The 16279-nt window shown below is 29.1% G+C and overlaps 1 protein-coding gene across 5 annotated transcripts in view; it reads left to right on the top strand.

Annotated features, from left to right (window-relative positions):
• The first annotated feature begins 11 nt into the window (after nucleotides 1-11).
• The window catches only part of LOC143045442 (uncharacterized), a 33196-nt gene continuing 16928 nt past the window's right edge, over nucleotides 12-16279 (top strand). The window contains exons 1-8 of one of the 5 annotated variants that reach the window (XM_076217965.1): nucleotides 12-143; nucleotides 4819-5338; nucleotides 6824-6982; nucleotides 8801-8845; nucleotides 11166-11231; nucleotides 11505-11614; nucleotides 13062-13169; nucleotides 13910-14003. In XM_076217965.1, the coding sequence (XP_076074080.1) occupies nucleotides 4837-5338; nucleotides 6824-6982; nucleotides 8801-8845; nucleotides 11166-11231; nucleotides 11505-11614; nucleotides 13062-13169; nucleotides 13910-14003 (1084 nt within the window). In that variant the 5' untranslated portion in view covers nucleotides 12-143; nucleotides 4819-4836. Of the gene's footprint in view, nucleotides 228-4818; nucleotides 5339-6823; nucleotides 6983-8800; nucleotides 8846-11165; nucleotides 11232-11504; nucleotides 11615-13061; nucleotides 13170-13909; nucleotides 14004-16279 lie in introns of all 5 variants that reach the window. The other 4 variants (XM_076217956.1, XM_076217948.1, XM_076217939.1 and 1 more) reach the window with 4 other exon arrangements.

The raw sequence follows: 16279 nt of genomic DNA on the forward strand, positions 1-16279 counted from the left end.
ATTATGTAGCGTTCTACGACGGAAGTAGAAACACCAATGTGTTTACATTGGAGATAAAAATCGATTGTGTATTCTGTTCAAGTAGGAATGCTCAGGGGACATTGATATATGATATTTATACCTACCATCGATCAACACCAGTGGTAACGAGAAGTGATAATTAATTATGAAACGTGAAGATTGCTAATTGTACCTAAGGGAAATAAATTATTTAATATATATTCTTGGTAAGCTATAATTACCAGATAACATGTACTTTGCAAACTTTAAAAGTTGAGAAAAAATAAAACTCTTAAAGTATAACTAACCAAACTTTCTAGGTGACTGTCAACCTGAATAATCAGTAGGCCTAGAGATTTTGCGATTTTAAAATGGCTAATGAAGGCTAATGACAACAAATATTTACAACAAAACTTACAAATGCACTCATTTAAAAAAAATATTGTAAAAACTTATATTCTAAAAGCTGTATTGCTTCTGAATAAAGTATAATTATTATTAATGCCTTATTTTTTTGTTTGTTTAATTCACTTTAATAGATAAACAACATTATCCTTTCTTATAAAGGTTTTTTTAAAGGTTATATACAATGTACATGTACATCATGTACATTGTATATAAAGATTATTTTTTAAAACTAATACATTTGTACATGTAATTAAATAAGTTGTTTTCATTGAGGTGTGCCTACATGTACATGCAGATTGATAAAAGTTAGAAAATAAGTATTCTTCTTTTTTACAGGATATGTACATGACAGTACGATATTTGCAGGGTGGCCCAATTAAAATATCTATGCATTTTTTTTTTTAAGATAGATTATTTTACTTAGTTAAAATTTATTTATACATGTTAAACTAAATAAAAAATAAAGGTTAAAAGAGATAGAATTTGTATTTTCAATATACATGTTCATCTGACAAGAATTAATTAAAAAGTTTATTATTATCAATTATGATACTTTAAAAGGGATAAAAAATCTTTGATAAGAAATTGGTTACACTATACATTTACAATTTTTAAAAGAAAAATCAGTATGGTTTATCATTGTCTGGAAATAATGGAAAGGATATTTTATACTATACAATTTTTATTTATGAGCATGCAGGGAACTTCAAGTTTTGAATGGTTATAAAATATGACATTTAAAAGCTTAAAATTAAATCCTCAAAATCTTAGTTTTGTATGATTTAATTCTAAAATTAAAACCATGAAATTTCAAATGTGTAAAAATTGTCAGGTTCCTATTATCATGATTATTAAAAATATAATAAAAACAAAAATGTAAAAAAATAACATATATATACAATGTACATGTACATTAGGTGGGATTTAATTATTTAATTTTTCAATCTACGAAGAACTGTCATAAAAAGGAACTTGTTTTTGATAGTAATAGTTGTTTTTCAAGTTAGTATTGTCAACTGTAAAAACATTTTGGTTTTCATAATGCATTTTTAATGTTTGGTTAAAAATATATCACAAATTAAATGACATAGTTTTTAACACTCTTTTTTATTCACTTCAAGGTTGATTTGTAAAAGTATTGGTATTTTAATTTAAAAAAACACTTAAAGGATTTGATTCATTTCAATGTTGCTTCTTAGGAGACACTTCGAAATGACAGTACATAAGTGAGCAATGTTCAGATTAGCAAATCACTAAAGTGAATATACCTATTTTTCTTCTATAAGTTTTTGCAACATTTCTTCTCAGAGTAGTGTACTTGTACTTTTTTTTTTGCGGGTATTTATTTTCACAATTTTATAATTATTGCCTTTCAGTTGAAAGGTTTGATTTAGATTCGCGTGTATTTATTTTCGCGATAATAAACCAACTGCGAAATTCATGAAAATAAATGCACCGCGAAAATAAATACAACTACAGTATATTAAATAAATTAATTTAATATACTTTGATGTACATTGTACTTGTTTAAGGTAGCACAATACAAAGATTTTTCATCCCCAATCAGACATCTTTAAACTGATGTAATTCCACTCATCCTTCTTTAAATTTTATAAATGAGGTACCAAAAGAAAGAAGAATGATTCATCTTTCAAATTGTGATAATTTCATTATGACATAATTATTACATAATTGATTGTTATGTAATTAGTTGCTATATTGTGATGTCCATACTTGAATGAATTTAGCTTCTTTGTTATTCATAGCATCCCAAAATATTTTACAGATTCTTGCACAACACAGTTTGACCTCCAAAACTGTGTCTCAGAATTTTCTATTGTATTTCATTCTCTCATAAATCTTCAATGAAGTTTACAACATCAATTCATAAGAGATCACTAAATTCATTGGGTATAAAATTTGTTCTATTGATGTTTTTGGAAATCTGAGACACAGTTTTGGAGGTCAAGCTGTGTTGTACAAGAATCTATAAAATATTTTGGGATGCTATGAAGAACAAAGATGCTAAATTCATTAAAGTGTGGACATCACAATATAGCAACTAATTACATAACAATTGATTATGTAATAATTATGTCATAATGAAATTATCACAATTTGAAAGATTAATCTTTCTTCTTTCTTTTGGTACCTCATTTATAAAATATAAAGAAGGATGAAATGAATTACATCAGTTTAAAGTTATCTATTTGGGAGTGAAAAAATCTTTGTATTGTGCTACCTTAAATTGTCAATATTCACACATGTATACATTTTAGCTCTATAATGTATGTACATGTATCAAGGACAACAATTTATTCTATATGTTGAAATACTATACAACTTTTATGACTTATAATGTTTGACTCAAAATGCTTCAATGTTCAGATCATATATGGAAATCAGAAGTCAACATTTTATTTTAAAGCTTTGTCTTTTGTTCATGTCAGAATGATTGTTCTGTCAGATTTTGAAATTAGAGAATTTCATAACTTTTAGTTGAAGTTTGGAAAGAAAAGATTGCAAATGGGCATTTTTTTCTGCATATTTTTTTCTTATATAAGTTAAAGGGGCATTAAATGTCAAATTCTTTTTTGGAACAGATGGGACAACATCCCTAATGCCCCTCGAAATGAGGAACTCAAAAGTCATGTGTAAAGAAAAAATCTCTGTGTAGTGATATTGGACATGTTTCTATTTTTTACAAATGACAGAACTTAACCATTTGTGGTGATTAGGAAAGTAGAGGAACATAGAATAAATGTGTAAAAACTATGGAACTATTAAATGTGTTCAAAGTATTAAATTTTCAAAGAACTTATTGTGTTAAAAAGGGGATATTTTACCACAAGGATCCGCATCACAAAAGGATGTTTGGGGTATGCTAATTTACGGAAAAAGTAATCTCACTTCGTACCCCAAAAATTTAACCACATATGTGAAAATGTCACAGCTTTGAAACGAGCTATCATACCTATCCAAGTTTACGATATGGACTGAGCTACAGGAAAAAACGTTACCGTAATGGACTGAGCTACAGGAAAAAACGTTACCGTAATGGTAACGTTTTTTTCCTGTAGCTCAGTCCATATCGTAAACTTGGATAGGTATGATAGCTCGTTTCAAAGCTGTGACATTTTCACATATGTGGTTAAATTTTTGGGGTACGAAGTAATGTAAAAACAATTAAAGATCTTGACCCAGATATGACTCATATATATATTGTATAACATGTTTCCAAATATGAAAAATATAAAATAAACAATTATCAATGCATACACTCAATAATATGCATCAGCATTTCATGTGTATTTTAGTCTATAGAGGCTTTCTGATTAACCATCAATATGACCACTGAAGACTGTCCACAGTCATATACATGTACATGTAACCCCATGTAAACATAAAAAAGAGAGCACATGTAATTAGATTTTTCTAGGTCTGTTTGATTTCATTTTACAGGTTAGAAAATATTTATTTAAATCAACGTTTCATCTGTATAAGAAGGATTTTTGTGGATCAGAACAGTCAACCAATTGGTTCACCCTTTACTTTCAATGTTGACATTCTTTTCCTTTAATGCATTGTAGCTGAACACACCTAGTACATTTGCAACCTATCACTAGTGGAGGGGTAAAATTGAAGATCACATAAATATGGATTCATTGAGGAAGTTGTAGACTTGCAAAGGCAATAATACATCATCAATGTTTTTGAGCTCATTTTTATCAATTTGGGTCAAACTGACTGCTTAAAACGAAATTTTAATTCAAAATTTCTCTTTTATTTATACTAAGTTTTTGACTAAATTGTAGCTGAGGCTAATAATGTCCCATTAAGTTGTATACTCTGTAGTCTGTACATGTTTAAAACTCTCCTTTTTACTTCTTTTGTGATTTTTTCCTCTAATAAACATGACTTATGGTCCATGCTTTTCCATTTTAGTTTAAATTGTGAATAATTGAAATCATTCTTATCAAATTACGTAATGCATATATAAATTCTAACAATCGTCTTTACATGTCTTTTTAAGTTTTAGTATTGAAAAATCTGTGAATTTCACCTGAAAAAAAGTAGATTAATTTGGGACCCTTCAAACACCAAGAGTAATTTTATCTTTAATTAATGCAAATTTGATTAAAGAAATGTATGGCTAAACCTAGGAGACCAAGATGCCTGATAAAAAAAGAAATCTTCAAACTGTGAATATGGATTTAAAGTATAAACAAAAGATTTGATTAGTACATGACTCAGTCTTAACTTGGATACCAACCAAGTTTGAGTTTTTTTATATCATCGATCTGACTATATGGTTTTACCTTCCTGACCACAAAGTTATTTTAATTTCATTTCAAATTTGATATAACATGCAATGGATTATGATATATAATAGGAAAAATCTTTTAATAGTTTTCTTCTAGTTATATCATGGATGATCAGCTGAGAACACCATCTCCTGGATGGGGATCTGGATCAAGGACTCCATCACCAGCATCCAGAACTCCTTCTCCTTCCGCTCGTCATAGAACTCCATCGCCACCATTCAGAGGACACAAAACACACAGTGTCATTAGACCACACTCTTCTAAACCAAAAAAACAGATTAATTCCACGGAGGATGAAGTACCAGTCAGACATATGCCAAATTTACGCAGGCCATGGACAGCACATGTTAAATCCTCTCAGTCACAAAAAATTGCAAGAAAAACTTCAAAGAAAATCTCTCGCAAGACTCCAACTAGAACAGAAATTACATTTGAAACAAATGGGCCCACTCCAAGGAAAGAGAAATCTCCAAGATCCTCGCCAAAATCATTTTCTGGTGAACAGTTTATGCTTCGTACACCAATGTCAAAGCATAATGAAGAAAGTGATAGAGCGGAAACAAATCATACCACTTTGGATGGTGGTGTTAAAACACTTATGTCAGGTAATAAACTCTTTGTTTGTTATATAGGACAATTATCAGTAAAATGTTTATAAACCACCTGTTTATCTGGCATCAGTTTCTGTTAATGTAAAAAAAATCTAAAATGGAAAAAGAAATTAAGCTGATCTTTGGTATAAGGTTCATGTTTATGGATTATGGTTTGTTCTGTTTATTTGTTAGGTAATGGAATTATGGTCCTATGACTTTTAACTTTCATTTCGGGCAAGTTTTGTATATAAAGGTTTAAGATATTACTGTGAATGACTATAAGTGTTGCTCTCCACCTATTGCAGTTTATTCAAAATTCTGACCCAATTGCAATGTTTTATCAAAACAAAATGTTCAACGTTAAGTCAGAAATTTTAATCAACTGCTGCATAGTCTCGTCAACTAAGAGCTAGTTGATAAAATAAAGCATATGTACAATCCTTTAAGACTTTAATTCCACTTAATTGTTGGTATTATGAAAATGAAGCGAACAATTTCAATAGATATTATTATTGTAAAGAGTTATTGGAAACAGTGAGACGAAATCATTTTTGAATAGCAGTTGATTAAAATAATGAAGTTGATGAGAAAAATCTGGAATTAATTATATATGACTTAATCAAAAAGTATTTATACATAATTATAATTTTTGTTTCAGTAATCTTGCTCATCTTCAACTTATACATGTATAGAAGTCTCTAAAAAAGTAAATGTGTTAGAACCTATGCACTTAAAAACTTAAGACATTAAAGTGCTGTTTATTGAAACCTTCGACTGCTTCATTTACTTGTTTTTATTGTTTAGATGTCATATCACTCTCAAGTCTAAGATTATGAGCCTTTCCTTATTGAATTTAGTTGATATATTAAGTATCTTATGGACTTCCTTCATATTACAAGTGCCATATATTAATATTTACTCTGCTATAAATCTAGTCAATATTGATATTAGGAAATGAACACTATTAAATCTGTCCTCTTACTTATTATAACCAAGGATGTCTTCTGAGGGTCAGGTTTTCTTTTATTTTCATTATTAAAGTATCTACTGTGAATTCATTAGTTTTGCATGGGTACCAATTTTTAGTGGTTTGAGAAACATTGCAAATTTCATTGTTTTGGCAGAGACTGCACACATTTCTTTAGAAAATTTGTAATTCGTTGAATATTTAAATTCATGGTACGTCTGTACCCACGAAATCCATAAAAATTGGTATCCAACAAATATTAATGAATCCACAGTACATTGGATTAGAAAGAATTTATGTCAGTATGTACATTCATTTTCTCAATAAGTTTGATTAAATATGTTATACTTAAAGTTTTTTTTAGATTGATTCTTATTTTCCTTTTAATTCAAATTACATTTTACAGTCTTTCTATTCTATATAAAGGCAATATATTTTCTTCATAAATGTATTGTGCTTCTTAAAATTAGATTGAGATAAAAAGATGTTTGAAATATGTTCTTTTATCAAAATAATCATGTTCCTTGCAGAAGAAAATGAAGGAGAGAGTTGGGCAATCACTAATGCATATGAAAATGGCATAGATGGAAGACAGAAAAAGAAACATCCAACATATGAATCCTGGTTAGCTGGGTCTCCACATGACTCAGACGAATATGACACAGATTTGGAGGCTGATGTTCAAAAAGGTAATAAAGGAGGGGGAGTGTAGTATTTTTTTTTTATGTCACCTACTGAAAATTTAATATTATTTATTGGATGCTAGTATTCATGCATTCCTGAATTTTGTTGATAAAGGCCTTGGTGGCCAAGTGGTCTAAGTAGTTACTACTGTCATCACTAGCCAGTCAACACTGAGGTTGCAAGTTCAAACCTTGCTTGTGTGGGTACACTTGACTCCAATCTTAATTGACTAGGATTGTCAGTTTTCCTATCAAAGGTCTGTGGTTTTCTCTGAGCACTTCGGTTTCCCCCACCATTAAAAACTGGCCGCCACGAAATTGCCCAAAAGCAGTGCTTAAAAACAACTTTTTTTGTATATAAAACATACAGAATTTGTATTCACATAACAGTGGATGAACTGAATGTACATGTATTACATTTATAAAAAGACCATCTGTACAGAATAAGATGAGGAGTTTTTTGTTTAACTTCAGCTGACATTTATTGTATATTTGTATATCTGAATATTGGCTAAATATGCATCAGTTATTATATATGGTGAATAAGTTAAATTGATTATTTTATCCTGAAATAGCTTGTTATTATTTATTTGTTTTTCCCTATCAAACTCACACAATTTTATATTAGTAGGTACATAGGTGCATATTTGATACAAAATTTGTACTTTTGAATATATTTTTCTTTTGAACAATGGAGACAGTTCATGTACAAGTTTGGGTTAGATTGGCCCTCAAATTGATTTTTTTATTGATTTTTCTCTATATTTGCATTACAAAATATTGAATCTGTTTAGTTTATCTGGAATAACCTTTATTTTGGTTGTATAATTATCTATGGAAATATTAGTTAAAATAGTAAAAATTGCAATACATGTATAACTGAAACTTGACAATTTAATTCAATTATGGTGAAGAAATATTATAAATCACAACGTTTTTGTGTTTATAAATTTACTGGCAAATCATTTTGAAAAATTTCTTAAATTTGTTAATATTTTCCCAAGAAACTGACAAACCTTTCCTATGAAGTCCTTTTAAAGATGTCACAGTCAAATTTTGTCATAATGCCTAAGGCTTATTTATACATTTTCTAAAAGTTTGTACTCTAAAGTTTAAAGAATACTGATTATTCTGTTTTTTTTGTCATTTGCAGGGTGACATGAGCCTCTAACTTTACCTTCTCTTTTCTGCTATGATTATTCCTGCTAATTGTTCTGTTACTATATCAATAAGGTTTATTGACAATAAACTAATAAGGAGTCATACAAAGGAAGTCTATACCTTATATTGTTGTCTAAGCATCTCAATCATAAGATCATTATAGGTGAGCATTGGTGGATCCAAGGGGGGGGGGGTTCCGGGGGTTGGAACCCCCTTTTTTTTTGGCCGATCAATGCATTTGAATGGGGACATATAGCTGGAACCCCCCCCCCCCTTTATCCTGGGTTGGGAACCGCCCTCTTTTTAAAATGGCTGGATCCGCCCCTGGTGAGAGATAATTGGTAGTTTACAAAAAGATTGTTTGGAAATTCACAGGACCAACGTAGACATGACATATTGAAAAAGTTATTGATGGTAGATTTTAATAATAAAAAAAAAAATAATATTAAAATAGAATGTTTCCATTTTAATGAGGTAAAGGTTGATTTTTTTATCAGAATCTTGACAGTGAGAAATTTCCTTTTGACCCCATCTGTTGACAGAATATGCATCCATATTTAAGAATTAGGGTCAAACAATATTCTGGCCAGAATTTCAGAGTCAATTATTACCTTTTGTTTTAACATATGGAATGAAAATATCTAAATATTATCATTTTGACAGCTATCCTGGATTTGGAAATAGAAGAAATTAAAAAGAATCGAAAAGGTTTTAAAAAGAAGTGCTTCTTAACTAGATTTAACAAAATAAAATGATGCTTGAATTACAAATTTGAATACCAATTGGAAATTACAGTTTTTGTTTTTTATAGTTTTTTGTTTTTTTTATTTGGAGAGGGGGGTGTATTAACTTTGATTATTACAGTTACAATGATATGCCTAATCTTTTTCAATGTTTAATCTGTAATTTATTTGTGCTTTAAAGTTTGCAAACATTAAAGAAGTCTGCATTTAATTTCAAGCATCATTAGCTAATATATTAAACTGATTTCAATGATTTGATTTTAACAGTGTGTAAATGATTTTTTTGGTCATGAACAAAGTTCTGCTTTAATAGTAATTCCTGTTATATGTGCATTAATGTCTTCACTCTTAATATATTTGTTGTGGTATTATTAACTTGGTTTATATACACAACATTCTAATATGAGTTCTTCAAATTATTGCTTTGAGGTACACATGCAGCCATTGTAAAATATGAATGTATATGGACATACTGCTGGAAAATGCAGGAATGTCCAACTGAAAGTTGTCAGAAGATGAAAATAATAACAGACACATTTGTTGAAAGCCCTTTTTTTTTTTTTAGATAAAAGGAATATAATTAATCAACCTTGTCAAAACCTGTCTTAGGGAGGCTCGAGGGTATAAAAATTTCAGAAAAAAACATGTTTTTTTCATTACAAATTTTATTTGTTACTTTATTAGTTGTTATATTATCATATGGTTCAAAAATCATAAAAAAAAAATCAATTCTTTTTGGCCACCAGATGACTTTTTAAATGTATATATCATTGAAAAAGCTCCAAATTATCTCCCTTTGGTGCAAAAATGCCTTTTTTTTCCATTAAAATTGAAATATCTTTTTTAACTCATTGTTGACCTATATTGTTTATTATTATTTTCAAATATGCTGTACTTAAACTATAATATTTAAAAATTTGAGCGATTTCTGTAATTCAGTTCTTTTTTTATTTCGATATTACCTCTATTTCTCCTATTAATTCAACAGAAAAAAACTACCTCTACAAAAATGTATGCTTCATTCAAAGGCAGATTGTGAGTGTAAATGAACCGTGACCTTATTTTTTAATTTTATTTTTCTATTATTAATAAGTATAAGATAAAGTTAATTTATAGAAAAATATAACGAAATCCTCGTGTCGCTGATTCAGTTTTCTTTGTTTTTGATGTTAATAATTATAGTATTGTGTTCAATAAGAAGAACAGCAAACATTTCCTTTCTTCTAGAACACTTCTATCTAAAAGAATTGCTGTCTTTGTCTTTCATATTAGAATAGAAATAAATCATGGGGGCTTGAATTTATATTGATTTTTCATAAAGCTCATATTTTACCCTTTGCATATCAGCATAAATAGCCAACCTGTGGTAAAATCAATATAACTTCAAGCCCACATGAACTATTTCTTAAATATACAAATGTTTTGTATATGGCTTAAATTTGAGAACTAACTTAATTTCCCAGACACTTTGAGAGTAGTAAACAGATTTTCAGCATGTATTTACAATGATCAACATATTTTGAATCCTAATATTCATTGCAAATTTTGATTGATGAAGATGGTTTAAAGACAGGAATATTTCACATGGTATAAAAGAATACTAGTATATGGCTATTTATAAGTTTGATTGTTTTTTTTAAGTGCGATACAGCTTTCTGCGTGCACAACTCAAGTGTATGGAATAATTTTCAGCATGTACATTCCAGACCAAAAAATTGAATATTTAAAAATATAAAACATTTATGACCAGACAGAGATCCCACCTTTGTTTTAGAACAATAACATAATTCATTAACTAGGGAATTTTCTGACAAATGTATCATTTAATTTGATTTAAATCATGTCTTCAATGAAGAATATGATATATCAGACAGATACTTCAAGCACTGATAGTTGGAAGCTTATGCAATAAGATAGAAATTAATGTTTTGTTTGTTTTTTAATGGAAAAGAAAATTATTTGGAAGAGGTAAAACTACAGAGTAAGTATAACAATATACAACTTTGCTGTCCTGTTGAATGAAATATTTCATTTATCTCCCTTAAAAATCCTCCAAAACAGCAACATTCCAGTCTGTAAATGACAAAAGTTGGTATCCTATACATTAAATGAGGTAAGTATACTGATAAGTTCTATACAAAATGAAATGTATGAGTTTTGCTGTATAAATGATTAATAGGTGATTTAATTTATAACATGGCCAATGATGGCTGAAAATGCATCTTTCCTTAGTGGTTTAAAAAAATAAAATATATTTCCTAAGTAAATGAAGATTTTTTTTGTAGTTGACGAAAAGAAAGAGTTGGACCCTACTGGGAAAACTGCATACAATGAAGCTTGTGAGAAAACAGGTGACATTTTTATTGTAAAACCCATAAAAACACTCATTTGAAAAAATAGTATTTGGTAAGATCATTTCTGGTTGATTTTCATTGACCTGGTCCACTAGAAGAAGAGTTTTACATAAAAAGTTTACTTCATGTCTACATTTTATCGTTGATTTTTGCATTCTTCACAGTCATTAATTAATGCAAATACATGCAGCAGAATTATTTATACAAGAAATTATTTCATACATTATAAGGTATGATATTGTGTTTTTTATATTGACAATTTTATTATAGGATTGATACCAGTTACATATATGAATAAACATCTTGGTGATAAAAATCTGAGAATGAGACATCATTATTTAGGTGGAAATGGAACAAAGCCTATAGCAAGAGCACTGGAGGTAAACTTTATCATCTGTCATGAACAAAAAAACAAGGAAAAATACTGCTTACTCTAATACCTTGTAAGATTATCCTACAATTACAAATTACAATGAATGCTCTCAATATTATGAACTGTCTGGTGTTTTAAGATAATGAAATCAATTTGAGACTTAAACATATCAATTTTAGACTAAGAAATTTCAATTTAGACAGATTCATCATTTAGAAATCAATTGTCACAAAATTGTTATTATAATTTGTTTTTATGAAAAAATTCTACACAGATCTCCTTTCACTGAATTTTTTTGGTCCTAAAGTGAACAACAGAAACTTTTGCAATTTATATAAATTGTTCAAATATATAACAGACAAGATTTTTACTTGAAATTTGGATTTAAAAATTATTTATTTCACTCTCCTTCCAAATCCAAATAAAAGTAAAGGAAAAATTCCTCATCTCAAATATATAAAAATGTAGTAGCTAGACCAAACGGACGGAAAGTTTTTGTCATTAGGAATCAATATCAAGTTGGTGATAAATAGATAATGTAAGCTACAGGATATTTATTTGTCACTTGAATTTGCTATAATCTTGTTATGTTTGTAGAAGCTTACCTTATACTTCTATACCATCAAAACTTTCAAAATAAATTTAAACAAATCTCAACAAATGTTTGCTTTCTCTGATAAAGTCAATACTACTTTAGAAAGAAAGTTTAAACTGAATGTTAGATTATACTTAGATAGATTGATTTTTATTGATATATTGTTTTTTAGGTCCCGAAACATTTAAATTTGGCAAAAATTAATATCTAATCAAATACATTGTTTATTTTATTTTATTTCACAAGCAATGCACTCAGTATGAATGGTAGGGTTTGAACTGTACCACTTTTTGGGCTACAATAATATGAATTTTAAGAAATTAAACATTCCTGATTTGTAGTTTCATGATAAACAGTGAAGCTTTTATTTTATGGGCATTATGTTTTCTGGTCTGTGCGTCTTTTCATTTGTCTGTCCATTCTTCCGTCTGTCCCACTTCAGGTTAAAGTTTTTGGTCAAGATAGATTTTGATGAAGTTGAAGTCCAATCAACTTGAAACCTAGTACACATGGTCCTTATGATATGATCATTCTAATTTTAATGCCAAATTAGAGTTTTTACCCAATTTTCATTGAAAACCCAACTGAACATAGAAAATGATAGTGTGGATAGGGCATCCATCATCATCCATGTACTAGGTACACATTCTGTTTACAGATGCTATGACTGTATTTTATTCTAATTCATAATGAAATTTAGAAAAATATAGATTCAGATTATTCTAATATCAAACTAGAAAAACTAGAATTTTATTGAATGAATTAAATCGGCCAAAACTTTTCAATCCACAATATTATTGTAAATTTATTCTATATTATAAACTTCAAATGTATACTCATTCATTTGTTTTTTTTGTAGATTAACACTATAACAGAAAATTTAGATTTAGCAGACAACTACTTAGAGTCAGAAGGGGCTAGATATGTAGCTCGAATGCTGAAAGACAACATGTTTATTGTCTCATTGGTAAGTCTATTTCTTTTCTATATTTGATAATTTCATATTTTTATGCCCCACCTTATGCAGTGGAGGCATTTAAAAGTGTTATCCTTTACTGACCTTTCATCTGTTTGTTCTTGTCTTTCTGTCCATTCAATTTATGCTTCCGCACTCAAACTTCAGTTTTTTTCTCATCCAAATTTTATGAAAATCTAATACAATGCTTACAAGCAAAACTTGCAGACAAAGATAAAGTTTTGGCAGTATGTCATTAATAAAACATTTCTAGAATTATGCCCCTTATAAACTTGTAAAATTGAAAAAAAATCAGTTACGCTAACTTAAGTTTGTCTCATCCAAATTTTAAGAAACTGATACACAATGCTAAGAACCACAAACACACCCATAGTTTAAATATGGGTAGTGAGTCATTTGCTATTCTAGAGTTTTGCCCCTTTTTAACTTTGAGAATTGCAATGATTGAGCACAGGCATTTGTATCCTCAGACACGTTCTTTTATTTGTTTTGAAAGTCTTCAAATTTAAACTTTTATTTCAAAGTTATATGGATTTCAATGTCACAATACGGCAGTTAAAAATGAAAAACTTTAATGAGAAGTTGTCATAGAAAATTATACAATTGAATATCTTCTTTGGAATGGTTTACTTCTATACTCTGATACTGGGTTAGAAATCAAATTATACAACATTTGATCTTACAGTGATTTACTGACTTATTTATATCTTCATATATGTTTTTTTCCCCAGGATATCTCCAACAATTTCATTCAAAGAGCAGGAGTAGCAGCTATAGGAGACATGTTAGAATACAACACAACACTAAAAACTTTAGCTATAGCAGGTAAACTATGTCATTAGGTTAAACAGAGTATCTAATAATTATTGGAAATTGAGGTTATCTATCTTTCATAAATTTTGTTTCTCAACTGACACACTCTTTCAATTTTTAGTAATGATAATACAAAATAAGTAGCAGACAAAGGTTTATCTTAGTGTATCTATGATTTCAGGTAAGTGGGATAAATGTACTGAGTAGTAAATATAAAGTGAAAGGACAATGCATTATATATCTCCATGGATATCTTAAGGAGACTTGCGGGTACAAACATTTCATATAAAATTTAAATAATTTTTTTTTATTACAAATTTTGTTTATTTCAACTAGTTGTTACTCTATGATATGGTACAAAAATTTATGTTTAAGTGTTTATATCATTGAAAAAGCTCCAAATTATCTCCCTTTGGTGCAAAAAATGCATTTTTAGCTCACCTGGCCCAAATGTTACTTCTATTTCTCCCATTAGTTCAACATAAAAAAGTACCTTAACAATAATGCATGCTTCTTTTGAGGGCAGATTGTGAGCTTAAATGAATGGTGACTCCATTTTTTAATTTAATTTTTATACGACCGCAAAAATTTAAATTTTTTGGTCGTATATTGCTATCACATTGGCGTCGTCGTCGTCGTCGTCCGAATACTTTTAGTTTTCGCACTCTAACTTTAGTAAAAGTGAATAGAAATCAATGAAATTTTAACACAAGGTTTATGACCACAAAAGGAAGGTTGGGATTGATTTTGGGAGTTTTGGTCCCAACATTTTAGGAATTAGGGGCCAAAAAGGGCCCAAATAAGCATTTTCTTGGTTTTCGCACTATAACTTTTGTTAAAGTGAATAGAAATCTATGAAATTTTGACACAAGGTTTATGACCACAAAAGGACGGTTGGGATCGATTTTGGGAGGTTTGGTTCCAACAGTTTAGGAATTAAGGGCCAAAAAAGGGCCCAAATAAGCATTATTCTTGGTTTTCGCACAATAACTTTAGTATAAGTAAATAGAAATCAATGAAATTTAAACACAAGGTTTATGACCACTAAAGGAAGGTTGGGATTGATTTTTGGAGTTGAGGTCACAACAGTTTATGAATTAGGGGCCAAAAAGGGGCCCAAATAAGCATTATTTTTGGTTTTTGCACCATAACTTTAGTATAAGTAAATAGAAATCTATGAAATTTAAACACAAGGTTTATGACCATAAAAGGAAGGTTGGGTTTGATTTTGGGAGTTTTGGTCCCAACAGTTTAGGAATAAGGGGCCCAAAGGGTCCAAAATTGAACTTTGTGTGATTTCATCAAAAATTGAATAAATGGGGTTCTTTGATATGCCGAATCTAACTATGTATGTAGATTCTTATTTTTTGGTCCCGTTTTCAAATTGGTCTACATTAAGGTCCAAAGGGTCCAAAATTAAACTTAGTTTGATTTTAACAAAAATTGAATCCTTGGGGTTCTTTGATATGCTGAATTTAAAAATGTACTTAGATTTTTAAATATTGGCCTAGTTTTCAAGTTGGTCCAAATGGGGGTCCAAAATTAAACTTTGTTTGATTTCATCAAAAATTGAATAAATGGGTTCTTTGATATGCCAAATCTAACTGTGTATGTAGATTCTTAATTTTTGGTCCAGTTTTCAAATTGGTCTACATTAAGGTCCAAAGGGTCCAAAATTAAACTAAGTTTGATTTTAACAAAAATTAAATTCTTGGGCTTATTTGATATGCTTTATTTAAACATGTACTTTGATTTTTGATTATGGGCCCAGTTTTCAAGTTGGTCCAAATTAGGATTCCATATCAAGTATTGTGCAATAGCAAGAAATTTTCAATTGCACAGTATTGCACAATAGCAAGAAATATCTAATTGCACAATATTGTGCAATAGCAATTAATTTTCAATTGGAGTTATCTTTCTTTGTATAGAATAGTAGTTGATAATATATGTTGGAAATTTGCCAGACATGACTATGATGTCATTTTCTATTTTTATTTGCCAATAACTTTATGTAAATAACTTCATTGGAAATTTGCCAATATAAAATGTTGCTGATGAAGCTTTTTTCCCCTATCTTATCTAAAATGTTTTTAGATAATGTATGTTGGACATTTGCCAGACATGACTATGATGTCATTTTCTATTTTTATTTGCCAATAACTTTATGTAAATAACTTCATTGGAAATTTGCCAATATAAAATGTTTCTGATGAAGTTTTTTTTATTGTTTTATACAATAAACAATTTATATTCACTTTTACTACCAACCAATCTTTACCATTCAGTGA

The sequence above is a fragment of the Mytilus galloprovincialis genome, chromosome 1 (genome assembly GCF_965363235.1).
Source record: "Mytilus galloprovincialis chromosome 1, xbMytGall1.hap1.1, whole genome shotgun sequence".
NCBI lineage: Eukaryota > Metazoa > Mollusca > Bivalvia > Mytilida > Mytilidae > Mytilus > Mytilus galloprovincialis.